Here is a 15,283-nt window from a genome sequence, read left to right as displayed (position 1 = left end):
ATGTAGCACAATCAGCCAATACCTCGGCTTGGCAGATCCATGTCTTCCCTGGGATTTCTCCTGATCGCCTGGTTGCATCTTTGTGGCAATGCTTGGTGTGGGTTGCGTCTGGCGTCTCGCTTGTTCTCGGCCTCCCTGGAAGGTAGCATCAATGCGCCCCGGGTTTGTAGTTTCCGGATCCAATTCCTCCTGTGTGGGGTTGTGCTCTGCTGGCCTGAGGTTGTCGGGGAAGCTGTGTGTGGGGCAAGTTGTGCAGGTTGGCAGCTCCCTCTCTGGGTTGTGGGAGCCGCGGGTGCTCGCGCCCGAGGTTTTCCGCCCTTGCGGTCGTCGTTGTGCGCTTGGTCGGGTGGCCGCCCTGAAGGCTTGTTGTGGGAGTCCGTAATGGCGGCGGCGGGTCTCCGGACAGAGCCAAGAGGCCACCATTCGAGCCGCTTGACGGTAGGACATCCCCTTGTCACATAGGATTTTGTGGAAGCTTGAGCAGAGTTGGTCTAGAGCTTCCAGTTGGCGAGCGTGTGTACGGCTGCTAGTGTTCCCGCTCTTTGGCCCCTGCTGGGCGGCCATCTTGGGTGTGCCCTGGCAGGCTGGAGCCTCTGCTGGCTGTGAAGCTACGGTCATATATTTTCGTGTCGGTCCGCTTGGTTAGTGGGTACCGGGATAACCCCCACCGGGGGGAGGGGGGCTGGGAGATCAGGAGCGCCTCTGAGGGCATCTGGTGTCGAAGAGAGCGGCCGCCTCTCCCCTGCCCCAACTCCTGTAGGCCGCAGGTTGCTTTTCGGGTTCTGGGCTCCGACAGGCTTCAGGAATGTATCTGTCGAGTCTTTGGTGCACCCCCAATGTGGGTATCGCACCCCAGTGTGTCTTTGGGCTGAGTAGCCTCCGATATCGTCGGTTATTCTACCCGCCCGGCAGGAGCTCTTTCCCTGCACGTCTGTTCAGCTTGGCGGTCAGACTCCGCCCCCCTAAGAATTCCCTTTTTAATGGACTCTGGCACAGTGTGGGTCAGGGAAACGTATGGAGTGGGTAAGACCGAGACCGCCAGGGGAAGGTTTGTCGAGCCCAATGAGACACCTGGTGTGACTATAGTCGATTCCACTTTCGCCAGCCTGTGATTGATCGTTAGGAGGCTAAGTATAGCAACCAGGGTGTCTCATGTGGAATCCGAAGTGTGAGCTGGCAGTCTTTGTGAACTACAGCCTGGCCTGGGGACGTTGGTCAGTGTGGTCATAAGCCTGTATAGTTCGGCCTTCCTGGCAGTGGCAGAAAAGGGGAAACCCCTGAGTCTGAGCTCCGCTAAAATTTTTTGGAATGGTCTAGTATTTCAGGGACCTGTGGGTAGAAGGGGTGAGGGATTTCTCCGGAGACCCAGGCCTGACTGGCAAGTTGGGTATTCTGTCCAATGGTAGATCGATGATCGGTTCTTGTGACATCTGAAAAAGGAATAATGATTTGGATAAGTAGGGTGAGGAGGAGGCGAGACCTCCGGGGAACAGGCCTGCTAGCTAGTGCTGAAGCGAAGAGTTTACCTAGACCAAGTGACCAAGAGATTCAAAACGTGTGGCCGTGACTTGGGAAGCCCTAACTGTAGCCCTAAAGAAGGGCGAGCGAGGTGGCTAACTATGGTTTGGTCGTGGGGCTGAACCTCCGTGTATGAGGTGGGGTGTAGACCTCACGACCGGGTATTAACTTTGATAGCTAAGGCCAGAACCTAACCCTAGGAGCCAGTTCTCTAAACTAATGGGGCTTGTCTCTTGGAATGATGTATTTCAACGTATGTAAATACTAACCTTGAGTATTAGTTCTGTTTGTTTGGACAAAACACAGGAAGACTTTGATATGTCTCTATATTTGCTTCTGCAGGAAATGGGCTCGGTCCAGAAACCTAAGGGTGAAGGAGATGCTAGTGGGCCTGAGGCATGCCACTGGTGTGTCAAGTGTCAAAATGTAGAACGTATGGGTAAGTGTGTATCAGAGATACTGTAACGTATGCCTGTGTAAGCTGAGGGACCTGAACGTTGGTCCGTAATTAGAGACAAGCCCCTGGGTTCCCACAGATATGAATCTTTTGAATGATACAAAGGCGAAGTGAGGCCTTAAGGAGAACGTAATTGTAGTGAGTAAGATAAAAAAATACCTGGTACTGAATGCCGGGGACCGGGTAGCCTGTTGGTTGTTGATGGCGTAGTGGAACTGCGAAAAATGGCGCAGGTCTAAGTAATGATATGTAGAAACGATAAACAGGAAATTACACGTTAATATAATAGTAGAACAGTTGTGTAGGTTTATGAGATTTGTTGGCATCTTGATGAGGCGTCTTAGACCTCGTGTGTTTGAAGTTTAGAACCCACTTTCTGAACCCTTACTTTGAAACACAAAAATCGGTGGGGAGAGGGGAAGACTGCTTTTTTGTATTACTTGTTATTATTGCACTGCGAAAAACACTGTTGAGATTCTATAAATGAATATTAAACCAAAATGTGTATATATTGAAAAATCAAGTATAGCCTTTATTCTGGCACTCGATACATGACCACTGTGGAAAAACATAAAACAATTGAACGTCGTATTAAGATGTAACATAAATGGATTACGGATTGAATAGTAAGTGAAAGATCTGCAAGGAAATGTGTGCGTGTATAGTTCAGACGGAGATACACTGTACAATGTATAATCTTGTGATCCTGGACATGCTGCATTGCTTTGTCTTTGTTCTTTCCATTAGTCAAGAATCCTGCTCACGTACAACACTATTCAAAAGTTCTTCTTTGCTAGATTTGTACCCGCTTTCCTTCCAGCGTTCTCGAAGCTCCATAAGGATCTTGCCGAGTTCTTTTCCTGAATTTATACCCATTCGTCTCAAGTCATGTCCACTGACTGGAAAGCGAGGAAGGGTCCAGCACTCCATGTCTTTAAACATTTTCTCTTCCCCCTGGTATTTCAGCAATTCACATATTTTTTTATGTGCGTCAGGCTCCCGAGACTAAAAGAAAGAGGGAATGCTATTATGGTAAGGTTAAATAGACAAAGGACAGCATTACAAAAGTGAGACAAAATACACAGAAATATCCAGAAAAACATTGTGAAGTTCTCTCACTGGTTTACAGAATAATACTAACATCAATCACATAGTCTTGGTAGGGTTTCAGAGGTTCTGAATCTCTGGAGTCAGCAGTCAGCTCGTTGCGTTGCTTCAGTAAAAATAAGGCAAGGTTCTTCTCCTCCTTTGAAATCTTCAGCCGCAGTTCCAGTTTGTTCACAGCATCCGGGTTTGAAAACAGAGCAGTCAGGAGGGTTAGAGGTTTAGGACACAAATGTGCGGAGTGACCACAGACTCTAGCAAATTCAGTCAAGTTTACATCCTCTGGTAATCCTGTTGGGATAAATGGAATTGAGGTTACCTCAAAGTGTAGCTAGAGAGAACTTTGCTATTTGTCCGAATTTGATATTAATAAAAACCAAATGTGAATGGCAACACAAATCATGACCCTAATGGTATATTGTTATTTTTATCCATCTAAGTGAAGCATGACCTTTGATACATGTATAGTGTTTCCTAAAAACTCCAAGAATACCACAAAATGAAACCACTAATTTACCAAACTAAAATCATTGTAAAATAAAAATGGATATTAAGTATATTAAAGGGACACTAGTCACCAGAATATAAAATTCTTTATTGTATTTGTTCTGGTGAGTATAATCTGTCCCTTTAGGCTTTTTGCAGTTAACAGTTTTTTCAGAGAAAGTAAGCAATCCCAAAAATTTTCAAGAACCTCCTCCAATTAATCTTTGGCACTATAAAGTGCCTCTTACCCAAGACAGCCCCAGAAAATACAAAAGCCAGATTACAGCACAACTTATTCTATTAGAAAATCAGGGGGGGGGGGGGGGGGGAGGGGGAGTGAGCACTGCCTCTAATCTTCAGGAAAAATAAATTTACGGTAAGTAAAAAGTTATGATTTTAGAGGCAGTGCTTTACAACAGGGATAACCAAAGCAATCCCCTAAGGGCGGGACTCATTTCACAACTGCATGTAATACCTTGCGCCCAAGGTTGCGTCTTCTGAGGCCAGTATGCCTAATTGCAATGTTCAGCAAATGTGTGAAGAGATCACCACGTGGCTGTAGAAAAATTATGAGAAGGTCAGGGCCCAAGGTGTGAACATAGCTCTGATAGAAAAAGCTTCAATGGAGATAGGTGTTAGATGAGAAAAAAGCCAAACGAATGAAGACTTTTAACCCTCTGGCCAGATCCTGCAGAAGCCATAAAACCTATACTAGGACCATGACACAAGACAAAAGTGTTAGATTTCCTAATTAACTTCGAACTTTTCAAGTACTGCAGCAGAGAACTCAACGTTCAGGCAGTGGAATTTGAATTCTAAAGCCTTAGGGAGCTGTTGGCCAAAGTTGGCAAAAAAAATAAAAAATGATAGATGGTAGATTGGGAATAAAAGAAAGAATTCCAACTTTAACACCACTTTTTCCAGATGAAAAAATTGAAAAAACTGAAGAGCTTGAAGATCTCCCCAAAAAACAACAACTTTGGCCGAGGTAATTGCCCCCAAAAACCTTGAGCGAAGACTCAAGATCAGCAGAGTTGAAAAACAAAACAAAAATAAGACCCCCATGGAGGAAAAGTTTCCCTGATGGTAGGAAGCCTTGAAAATTCTGGTGATTTAAGAATACGGAGTCAAACAGCTGAATGAAAAGAATGGATAGCCAAAAAATGGACCTTGAGGAAAGCTGGTTTCAATCCTTTTGCAAAGCCTATCAGAAGGAATTTAAGGACGTTAAAAAATGGAAGCGGTTGCTGGATTTTCTTTGAACTAATACATCAAAAACAAAACTTCTTCCATAACTGGAATAAAACTTGGACCAAGAATCTTATTTCAGCATATATCAAAATCTCAATAATTCGTGAGACAAAAAGTTTTCCTTTAATATCTGGTCCAAAGATGCAAATCTTCATGTTTTCTTGTTTGATCTTGAAGCCGTCAGGACTATATCTGGATAACCAAAGTGCCCTGCTATTTGACCGAAGATCTGGGAGAAAAGGACCAATCTGCTTGTATTAAATGTTGACGACTCAGGGCGTCTGCTATAATCTTGAATACTACTTTCATGTATATAGTTGAATAGACAGAAGGAAAACTCTGACCACAGCATATACTGTAACAAAGATATTTCAAACGAGTTGACCTTGTTCCTCCTTGTTTGTACATATATACGCTACAGTTGTAGAATTGTCCGACCAGATCTGGACATGTTGATTCCTGGTCTGTTTCTGAAAGGCAACGAGAGCCAGCCAGACAGCCTTCAATTCTATGTAGTTGGATAAACTTCTCAATATTTCCCAGCCAAATTCCTTGTTTCTTCATTTCACCCATATGAGAACCCCAGCCAAGACCTGAGGCATCAGTTGTAAAATTCTGAACAACATCATCTGGAAAGAAAAGACCTGACTGCAGTAAACGGGACGAGGTGTACCAGAAAAAAAAAAAAAAAAAAAAAAAACTCTTCAGAGCATGAATGCGGAGTTTCATAGGTATGTTCAAGCTGTGCGTTTGCTTGTTCCAGAAGCTTAAAGGGCTTCTTTGAAGAGGTCTCCTCTGGACTTTGCCCAATTGACCGCTGGGATAGAGGCTGCTGCAATAACTACCAGAATTTTAGAAAATACTCTTGGTGCTGAGGAAAGACCAAAGGAAAAGGTCTGAACTGATCATGCAGAGTCTGTCACTGGAAGTTGATTGCAAAGCTTAGGAATCTTTTACTGGGTTCTGATTTACCGTATATACTCGAGTATAAGCCGACCCGAATATAAGCCGAGGCCCCTAATTTTACTCCAAAAAACTGGGAAAACGTATTGACTCGAGTATAAGGGTGGGAAATGCAGCAGCTACTGGTAAATTTCTAAATAAAATTAGATCCTAAAAAAATTATATTAATTGAATATTTATTTACAGTGTGTGTATATAATGAATGCAGTGTGTGTATGAGTGCGCAGTGTGTGTATGAGTGCAGTGTGTGTGTGTTTGTGTTGTAGAGCCTTGGTGGGGGTGGGCATTTTTATTATTTTTTTTTTTAAATATTATTTTAATTTTTTTTTGTTATATTACTATTATTTTTTTATTATTATTATTTTATTTTTTTTCGTCCCCCCTCCCTGCTTGATATATGGCAGGGAGGGGGGCTCTCACTCCCTGGTGGTCCAGTGGCATTGGTAGTTCAGTGGGGGGGGGGGGGGGGGGGGAGAGAGAGGGGGGCTGGCAGAGAGCACTTCCCTCTCCTGCAGCTCCTGTCAGCTCCCTTCTCCTCCGCGCCGGTCCGGTCAGCACCTCTGTCAGCTCCACTGTAAGTCTCGCGAGAGCCGCACTATGACCCCGCGGCTCTCGCGAGACTTACAGTGGGAGCTGACAGAGGTGCTGAACGGACCAGCGCGGGGGTGGAGGGAGCTGACAGGAGCTGCAGGAGAGGTAAGCGCTCGCTGCCAGCCCCATTGTCTGTATTATGGCAATGTAAGTTGCCATAATACAGACAGTGACTCGAGTATAAGCCGAGTTGGGGTTTTTCAGCACAAAAAAACGTGCTGAAAAACTCGGCTTATACTCGAGTATATACGGTAAACCTAATTTCACCTTATGGTAAGAAACGACTGGTCTCCCATCCAGAAACAAATCAGGGACAAGTCTGCTTAGCTTTTGAAACTAGCCATTATTAAGCCAACTCAGACTATAGCAGCCCGAGTTACAGACTTTATTGTTTCCAAATCTTGTCTTGAGATCTAGAACGGAACTGTAAGAACCGTCTGGCATCCTTCATTTCCGCCTGGTTCAAATGGAATGACAGAGTTTTTGGATTTACCCGCAAAAATCTTTCCAAATTCTTCCAGCAAATGTTTGTGCCTTTGCCACTGAAAAACCTGTAATCAGTGCTATGCATAGAGATGCTGAAGAGACAAAAAAATAAAAAAAATAATCTTCCATAGCATCTCATCTACTGAAGGTTAAGAGATTTTTAGTGTTAAGAAATGAAAAAGCTTCCCTGAGAATCAAAACCTTTAACGTGGATGCAAAGGTAAAACCTTGGATTTCTTTTCTTTGCTCCTGAACGGTTCCTTATCAAGCAACCGAAACTGCACTCCTCTGGTAAAGAGAATTCTTAATCAGAAGATTCACTATTTAGGCTGTTGACAATGCTCCATAACCTTGAGGGGCGGACATACAAAAAAATAAATACAAAAAATTAGGTGTCCGTAAGGCAGAAGCATTGTAGTAATCAACAAATTTAGAAGATGGGGACATTCTGCATAGTGAGTGAATCACAAGTAGCAATTGCCATACAAGCCCTTTCTTAAAAGAAAAATGGCAAAACAGGGGCGGGACTGACCGCAGAGAGCAGAGGATGCAAACTCGTACAGCTCCTGCTCTGCGGCACTAAATACACAGATTTACAAAGCCAAAACGAGATCTGATCGATATAAAAAGGACCCCAGAGGACAGGTGAAGCCCAGGGGCACACAACGATGCCACTTAAGCGACGACCCCGGCTTACTACACCGGCCCTTACCGTGAGGCCTACACAAGTGGCCGACGTGAGGGAGACGGCCGCTCCGCCGCTGGCACTGGCGGCAACAGACGGAGACCAGACCCCCGTTCACCCCCCTATGGATCGGAGGGGGTTATCCCGGTCAACCCTCGGGAGACCCTGAAACAGCCCGGCAAGAATGCCGCGGTGACACAGGGGACTGCCACAAGCGAAGACAAGGCACTCAAAATGCTTCCCTAGCTCTCACAGCGAGCTTCCAGAGGTCGAGCTTTGGCTGAACAGGACCTTCCAAATATTCTGGGAGAAGCTAGAGGCCCTTCTGTTCCCGACAGACCCAGGGGCTGAGCAGAGAACCGAGCCACACTCTCAACCGCACAAGCACAAGACGGAAGCAGCACCGGCTACCCCGATATCCAACCATCCAGGGGGCCAGACAGCTAAACAGAGCAGACTAAGGGGCATCAAACACCCAACTCTGACTTGCGGAGCACAAGCAAAACTGCTACAGTCCCACGTGAGAGGATTGCTTAAACCCCCATCACCCAGTAAGAGCCGCAAGCACACACAGGGGGGGAGGCACCGACAACTAACCAGCAACCTACCGAAAGCCTCGGATCCCAGCACCTCCACCAGCCTGACAAACAAGAGGTGCCGAGATATACAGTCACCTACAGTACTCCTAGTCAGCAGCGGAAATCTACGACGACCCAGAACTGGGACACCGCAAGCGGAATATTCACACCGGCACGAAGCCCAGAACCTGCCACAACCTTTACCAGCAGAGCGGATCCCTGATAGTAGGCTGCGGGCCTTGAAATCTGGAGTTGGTTGAGTGCCTAATATAAACTGGCTACCTGTGTCCAACAACTACTTTACGTTTACTGGGACACCTGTTTCTTTTATCTGCAATGCTGTCATGTCTGATTTTTGTCTGCCGAGGACTCTTTACTGCAACTGAATATGGTTTGCATTGATTTCTTTCATTTATCAGTTTATTGATTTCTACATGGTTTTCAAGCGACACTACTAGCCCTAGATTGAATGTTTTTCTAAAGTCTAAATGCACTAGTCTGTTCACACACCTAGCGATGTACAGCCTGTCTGATCAGTGAATACTAATTCATGCATAAGCAGTTATATTACTAGCGAGGTCATATATATATTTTGCCTGCTTTTCTTATCATTTCCAGCACATAGTCTATTTTATTAAGCATGCGTATACTTGTAACGCAAATTGGACTACAGCATATACAGAAGAATATCCCATTACCATATAAAAATGTGCAATTGTTTCTCATGTCATGACGCTATATGGAATTGTTTATATTCATTGAGCTTGTAGAAGCTGTTGTGGCAATACAAGCCTGTATGTCTATCTTTTATTGCACACCAAAATAAAGAAAGAATAAAAAAAAAAAAAAAAGGCAAAACAAACCTAGGCAGTAACAATAAAAATTTCATCCCGTATCTGTGGCAGTGTAGGGTACAAAAGTGACCATGGTGGATATGTCCCACGATCAAGAGGCCTGCAGAGCTGTACCAGACGTCGAAGTCAAGCCCAGTAAAATGAGAAATACATTTTTTCCATGGAGGCTAGTTCATACAGGCGACCATCTTTAGTGGCCGCAGAGAGTCTGCTCACATAGATACAGAGCTTGCGTAAGACAATACCCAGGATTTAGGCTTTTTCTTAGGCGGATTTGGGAAGCAGAGACTTGAGCAGACTGAATGGCTGCAGACTGCATTTCAAACATGTTTGATGCAAACTTTGCTGGAAACAATTTAGGAGAGTTTTTTAATTTTTTTATGCAATTCCAAAATCAGTTTAGCACAATAAATACAAAATATATAACGGATATAATTATAGGATTTGGTATTAAAAGGACAAAAATGGAATAGAGAATTCCTAATACTGTGGTCCAAGGAATAATTTTAAAAGGACATTGAATTAAAACTTCCAAAATAACCACAGAAAACATCAAATGTGTAACCTTGGAGTGAAGCACAGGAAAAGTTCTGCCCCAGCAGAAAACAGACTACACCTTTAAGAAACTGAGATCTGGTGAAACATGTTGAAGTGGAGATAAGGCTAATTGCAACAGAGTTTCAGAGATTTGTCTACAGTGTTTTATCTACAGTGCTTACTAAAGCCCACTGCTTGCTCTAAGAAACTTTCACTGCAGCAGGGATTCTGGCATTTAACTGATCCATCCGCTACAAAAAGTATCAAGCTGGACACAAGAACAAGTTTTTTTCAATTAGAAGCCTCCATAAAGATATCATCCAGCGGTTAAGCCTCCAATTGCCATACGGGTCTTGCTGCCTCTGAAGGAGTGGTAATATTGTGGTGGAATCTCGGTAAAAATAAATTTGGTAGGCCGAGATTACCACGTGGCATGTGTACGTGCATATGCTGACGTATCGATCAGTTGGTTGCACGAGGCAAGATACGATCAGTAGTGTACGGAGCATGTGCAAGAATACAGGATGTAGTATTCCCCTCCTCCATTGTGCTGGACAGGCCATGCGGTCAAGCAGGAAGTTAATTCTTATTTGTATTGATTGGTCAAGAGAATGTGCGGGTGGAGCTTAATATGGGAGGAGTTATGTGCCTATATAAGGAGCCTGCACTATTGTCCGGGGCTCAGAACTTGTTGTATTTTGGTGACGTTAGTCCCTCTGAGTCCCGATCGGTGATCCAATAAAGAATCTCTTCCTTCCTGAAGAAACCTGTGTCCATCTCTCTGTGCTTGGCTTCCGTCAGTTTCTCCGGTATCATTTGGTGCATTGGCCGGGAAGCTCATCGTTCAACGGTAGCTGAGAGGCAGAGGCGTGAGACGGTCTATCTTTGCCCCCGTTCTCTACGGCTGCACCCCTGAACTTCTGCGTGGACCTCCCTTCGTCTCGGCGCCACTGGTCTGTTGTCCAGGAGATCATCGGCCTCTACGTAAGAAGTGCTGGGGTGTCCCCGTCGATGAGTGTGAACTCAGGTTCAGGAACGAGGAGGTAAGACAACTGCTGTTTTAGACGGCAGACCCACTAGGGGTATACCGATTGTGCGGTAGGCCCATCAGGGGTTTGAATTGTGTATGGAATCTGCCCCCTCTGTCGGAGGGAAGGAGCGAAGGCGCACCGCTCGATCGAACGCTCTTTAGTCAGACCGTTTGATTTTGTTAGTAAGGCGGGGCTCTGGTGTAAATAGCCCTAGCCGGACACCGGTGTCTTGTCTAGACTAGCGTTCTAGGGTGTATATTTTGTTCGCTAGGTCGGAGGGACCGGGAGACTAAGCGGCGTCTGTGTAAATTCGGTTCGCTAGCTCTCAACCTATCTTGGCTAAGTGGGAAGGCGTGTAAATTTGGAACCCACTAGATTTTTGATAGTAATCGACTAAGAGGCGTCTGTGTAAATTCGGTCCTCTAGCTCGCTATATGTGGTGCTTGGGCAGTGTGGCTAACCAAAACGTATGTAGATAGTTTTTGGTAGTCCATTCAAGGTACTGGCCAATAGTTTAGTTGGGAATTGTAAATGTGATAAAGATTGTTTAGTAAAGTGTATATCTTGTTAGATAGCGCGAGCTCAGCCGTCTAGCGAGAGTGTTAATAGTGTGTTGCTGTATCATAGTGCACGGTACCATAACCCTGTATATTTACTGACACTGTATATAAGTACTAATCATTGTCGTTTATTGCATGTTTAACACCATAACCACTAATAATTGTATTGTGACCTTAAATTGTGCTTTGACCTATGCTAACCGTACTGTAACCGCTATTTGTAAAAGACGATGTTACTGGGGTGTGTTATAGACGGGTAATTCGTATATAGAGAATTATAGCGTGGGTGACGGTATAGTTTCGCCAAAGGGCATAATATTGATTATCTAGTGACTGGTGTAACAGCTGTGTGTGTACGGGAATTCCCTGAGTGTTTATTGTGTTATTGTGTACGCTTCACTTGGTAACTGTACCACGTGGTGCTGTTGCCAGAGGAAACGGGTGTGATTGTTGAATAGTACGCGTGCATAGTATTCGTTGTCAACGACGTTCCATTGATAAGTATGGGCGCGTCGCAGTCAACGATTCCGGATCCCTTAGGTTGTATGGTGAAGAATTTTAAAAAGGGATTTACAACATGTGATTTGGGGGTTAAAAGGTCTCCTGTACGTTTGGTCACTTTGTGTACTAGGGAGTGGCCTTCTTTGGTTGCGGCATGGCCGCCGCGTGGCAGTTTGGATCCAACTCTGGTACAGCGCTTACACGTGGCTGTATCGGGTAGGCCTGAACTTTACGGGCAGTTTCCTTATATTGATTGTTGGAGACAGGCCGTAAATGACTCGCCAAAATGGATTCAGACATGCCACGAGGAGCAATGTCGCCTCATGGTGGCTAGGACTTGTTTGTCCACTAGGACTGGTGTTAGGCCCATTTTGGACACGCCCCCTGAGTCAGAGATCCCTTTGCCGCCCCCTTACTTTCCTTTAAGAGGAAGTGACGCGAATGCAGGAAGTCCTGCACCCCTTCCCCCATTGCCCCTATCCACTTCCGCTTCCTCCTCCAGTACAGAATCCACCCCCTCTCGTACTAAATCTCCCCTTCCGGAACCAGAGCCAACCCCCATTAGATCTGAATATCCTGATTTGGCGCCACTTCAGACTTCCGGTCAAGCTTCTTCTAGCTCGGCTCGAAGTGTTTTATTTACTACCTTTTCCCAAAACCAAGCTCCCACATCCTCATGTTTTATTACCCCCCGACCGGAACCTCTAACTGACGCCCCTCCACGTAGCCCCATACTAACCCGACAACTGACTGGTACCCAACAATTAAAACATTATCAGATGCCTCTTCGTCTGAATCCCGGGTCAGCCTATATCGATGCCGCAGGTCAAATGGCACATGCTGACCCAGTCTTCGTATATGTCCCGTTCACGACTACCGATCTCTTGAATTGGAAGACCCACAATTCCTCGTATACTGAGAAACCACAAGCTATGACCGATCTGTTCACCTCAATAGTACAGACACATAACCCGACATGGGCTGATTGCCAGCAGTTATTAATGACTTTGTTTAACAATGAGGAAAGGACAAGAATTAATCAAGCGGCCATTAAAGCGCTAGAGGATAAAGCCCGTACTTTGAATCAAGCCAATCCATCAGCATGGGCCGCAACACATTATCCTAACACCGATCCCGACTGGAATGTAAATGGTGCTGATATGGTTCAACTCAGAGCCTATAGAGACGCTATAATTGCTGGCATGAAAGCCGGAGGAAAGAAAGCCATTAATATGTCGAAGACAGTTGAGGTGATTCAGAAAAGTGATGAAGCGCCCAGTGTCTTTTATGACCGATTATTGGAGGCATACCGCTTGTATACCCCCTTTAATCCGGAAGACGCAGATAATTCCCGAATGGTGAACTCCGCCTTTGTCAGCCAAGCTTACGGAGATATTAAGCGCAAGCTACAGAAGTTAGAAGGGTTTGCAGGTATGTCTATCACCCAACTAATGGGGGTAGCGAATAAAGTATACATGAACAGGGAAACAGAAAGTAAGAAAGAGGAAGAGCGCAAGATGCGTAGAAAGGCAGACATGCTAGCGGTAGCGATCGCAGGCGTAGATAGACGGGGCCCAGATAGAGGCGATAGTAAGTGGAATGAGGAACCTCTAAGTAGAAATCAGTGCGCATACTGTAGGGAAGAAGGGCATTGGAGAAATGAGTGTCCTCGAAGAGAACAGTGTGAGAGAGACAGACCTAGGACAGGTTATGGAAACTTTAGAGGCAGAGCGAGAGGTAGAGGAGGCCCCGGAGGGAGCAATGGTAATAGAGGGAGCAATGGGAACAGAGGAAGTGTTAGGGAAGATAGGTATTTCCCAGCAGCGCAAAGGTCCCGCGATAGAGAAGGTAGGGACTTTGTAGGATTGGCTGACACGGTCATGGAGGACTATTGATACCGACCGGGCTCCATCCCCCTTGGTCGAGCGGAGCCTATGGTCGATGTATCAATAGGGGGAAAAAGGAGTGCGTTCATGATCGACACTGGTGCTGAACATTCAGTGGTGACTAATCTAGTTGCTCCTCCATCTGGAAGGACTATTACTGTAATAGGAGCAACTGGAAGAAGTGCTGAAAAACCGGTTCTTAAAAGTCGACTCTGTACATTGGGAGGCCACGTAGTAAAACATCAATTCCTTTATATGCCTGAATGTCCAGTCCAATTGCTGGGACGTGATATGCTATCTAAGTTACAAGCGCAGATTACGTTCCTACCAAATGGAACAACATCCTTAAAGTTTAATGGACCTTCAGGTATTATGACATTATCCGTACCAAAGGAAGAAGAGTGGCGACTTTATACAGCGTTGACTAGCCAAAACCCTAGGAGTGATGAGTCCTTATTCAACATACCAGGAGTTTGGGCAGAGAACAACCCACCAGGACTGGCCCGCAATATTCCACCTATTAAAATTGAACTAAAACTTGGGGTTTATCCAGTAAGCCTAAGACAATATCACATCCCGCAGAAGGCTAAGAAGAACATACAATCTTATCTGGATAAGTTCATACGGTATGGTATCCTAAAATTCTGTACTTCCCCCTGGAACACCCCATTGCTGCCTGTTCAAAAGCCCGGTACAGATGAGTATCGACCTGTGCAGGACTTGAGAGCAGTCAATGATGCGGTTGTTAGTATACATCCAGTTGTACCCAATCCATATAACCTGCTTGCTTTAATTCCGGGCGGGGCTACTTACTTTACAGTCTTAGACCTCAAAGATGCCTTCTTTTGCCTCCGAATTGCCGCAGAAAGTCAATGTATTTTCGCTTTCCAATGGGAAAATGCTGTAACGGGCTCAAAACGCCAAATGACCTGGACAAGACTGCCCCAAGGGTTTAAAAATTCACCTACCCTATTTGGTTCAGCTCTAAGTCAAGATCTACTGGATTTCGAGTCCATCCCAGGAGAGTGTGTATTGTTACAATATGTAGATGACTTGTTGATAGCAGCAGTTACAAAGGAAATCTGTCAGCAAGCAACGCACGATCTACTACACATTCTCTGGAAGGCAGGATACAAGGTGTCTAGAAATAAGGCTCAGTTGTGTTTGCCAACTGTCAAATATCTGGGATTCCATATCTCTGAAGGTCAAAGAATTATGGGGCCAGAGAGAAAAGAAGCTGTGTGCCAAATACCGATACCCAAGAATAGAAGACAAGTGCGAGAATTCTTGGGGGCAGCAGGCTTCTGTAGGATATGGATTCCCAGCTACGCGATACTGGCAAAACCTCTGTACGCAGCTATCAAAGGTACAGAGCACGACCCCTTCTTATGGACTCAAGAACAGCAAACGGCATTTGAAGATGTGAAGAAGGCTTTGATGAGTGCCCCAGCATTAGGTCTACCTGATCACACACGACCATTCTACCTGTATGTACATGAGCAAAGAAGAATGGCTGTGGGAGTATTGACACAGTACTTGGGATCATGGCAAAGACCTGTTGCCTACATGTCTAAGCAACTGGATGCAGTGGCCAGCGGACTTCCACCTTGTCTAAGAGCCGTAGCTGCAGCCGCCCTGCTAGTAGCTGAAGCCGATAAACTCACTCTGGGTCAAGAACTTTATGTACGAGTCCCACATGCAGTACAGACGTTGTTGGATTACAAAGGAAATCATTGGTTTAGTAATAGCCGTATGACTAAGTATCAAGCAATGTTGTGTGAAAACCCAAGAGTGC

General features: G+C 45.3%; 1 protein-coding gene across 4 annotated transcripts in view; it reads right to left on the bottom strand.

The window, feature by feature from the left end:
- Nucleotides 1–2,631: 2,631 nt before the first annotated feature.
- Nucleotides 2,632–15,283, bottom strand: part of TRNT1 (tRNA nucleotidyl transferase 1) — a 29,235-nt gene continuing 16,583 nt past the window's right edge. For all 4 annotated transcript variants that reach the window (XM_063427506.1, XM_063427508.1, XM_063427507.1 and 1 more), the window contains exons 7-8: nt 3,117–3,370; nt 2,632–2,980 (exon numbers count right to left, since the gene is read on the bottom strand). In XM_063427506.1, coding sequence (XP_063283576.1) covers nt 2,723–2,980; nt 3,117–3,370 — 512 coding nt within the window. In that variant the 3' untranslated portion in view covers nt 2,632–2,722. The remainder of the gene's footprint in view (nt 2,981–3,116; nt 3,371–15,283) is intronic.

Source organism: Pelobates fuscus, chromosome 7 (genome assembly GCF_036172605.1).
Source record: "Pelobates fuscus isolate aPelFus1 chromosome 7, aPelFus1.pri, whole genome shotgun sequence".
Lineage (NCBI taxonomy): Eukaryota > Metazoa > Chordata > Amphibia > Anura > Pelobatidae > Pelobates > Pelobates fuscus.
Note: the sequence above shows the minus strand (reverse complement) of the source record. Positions and strands in the feature narration are given on the sequence as shown.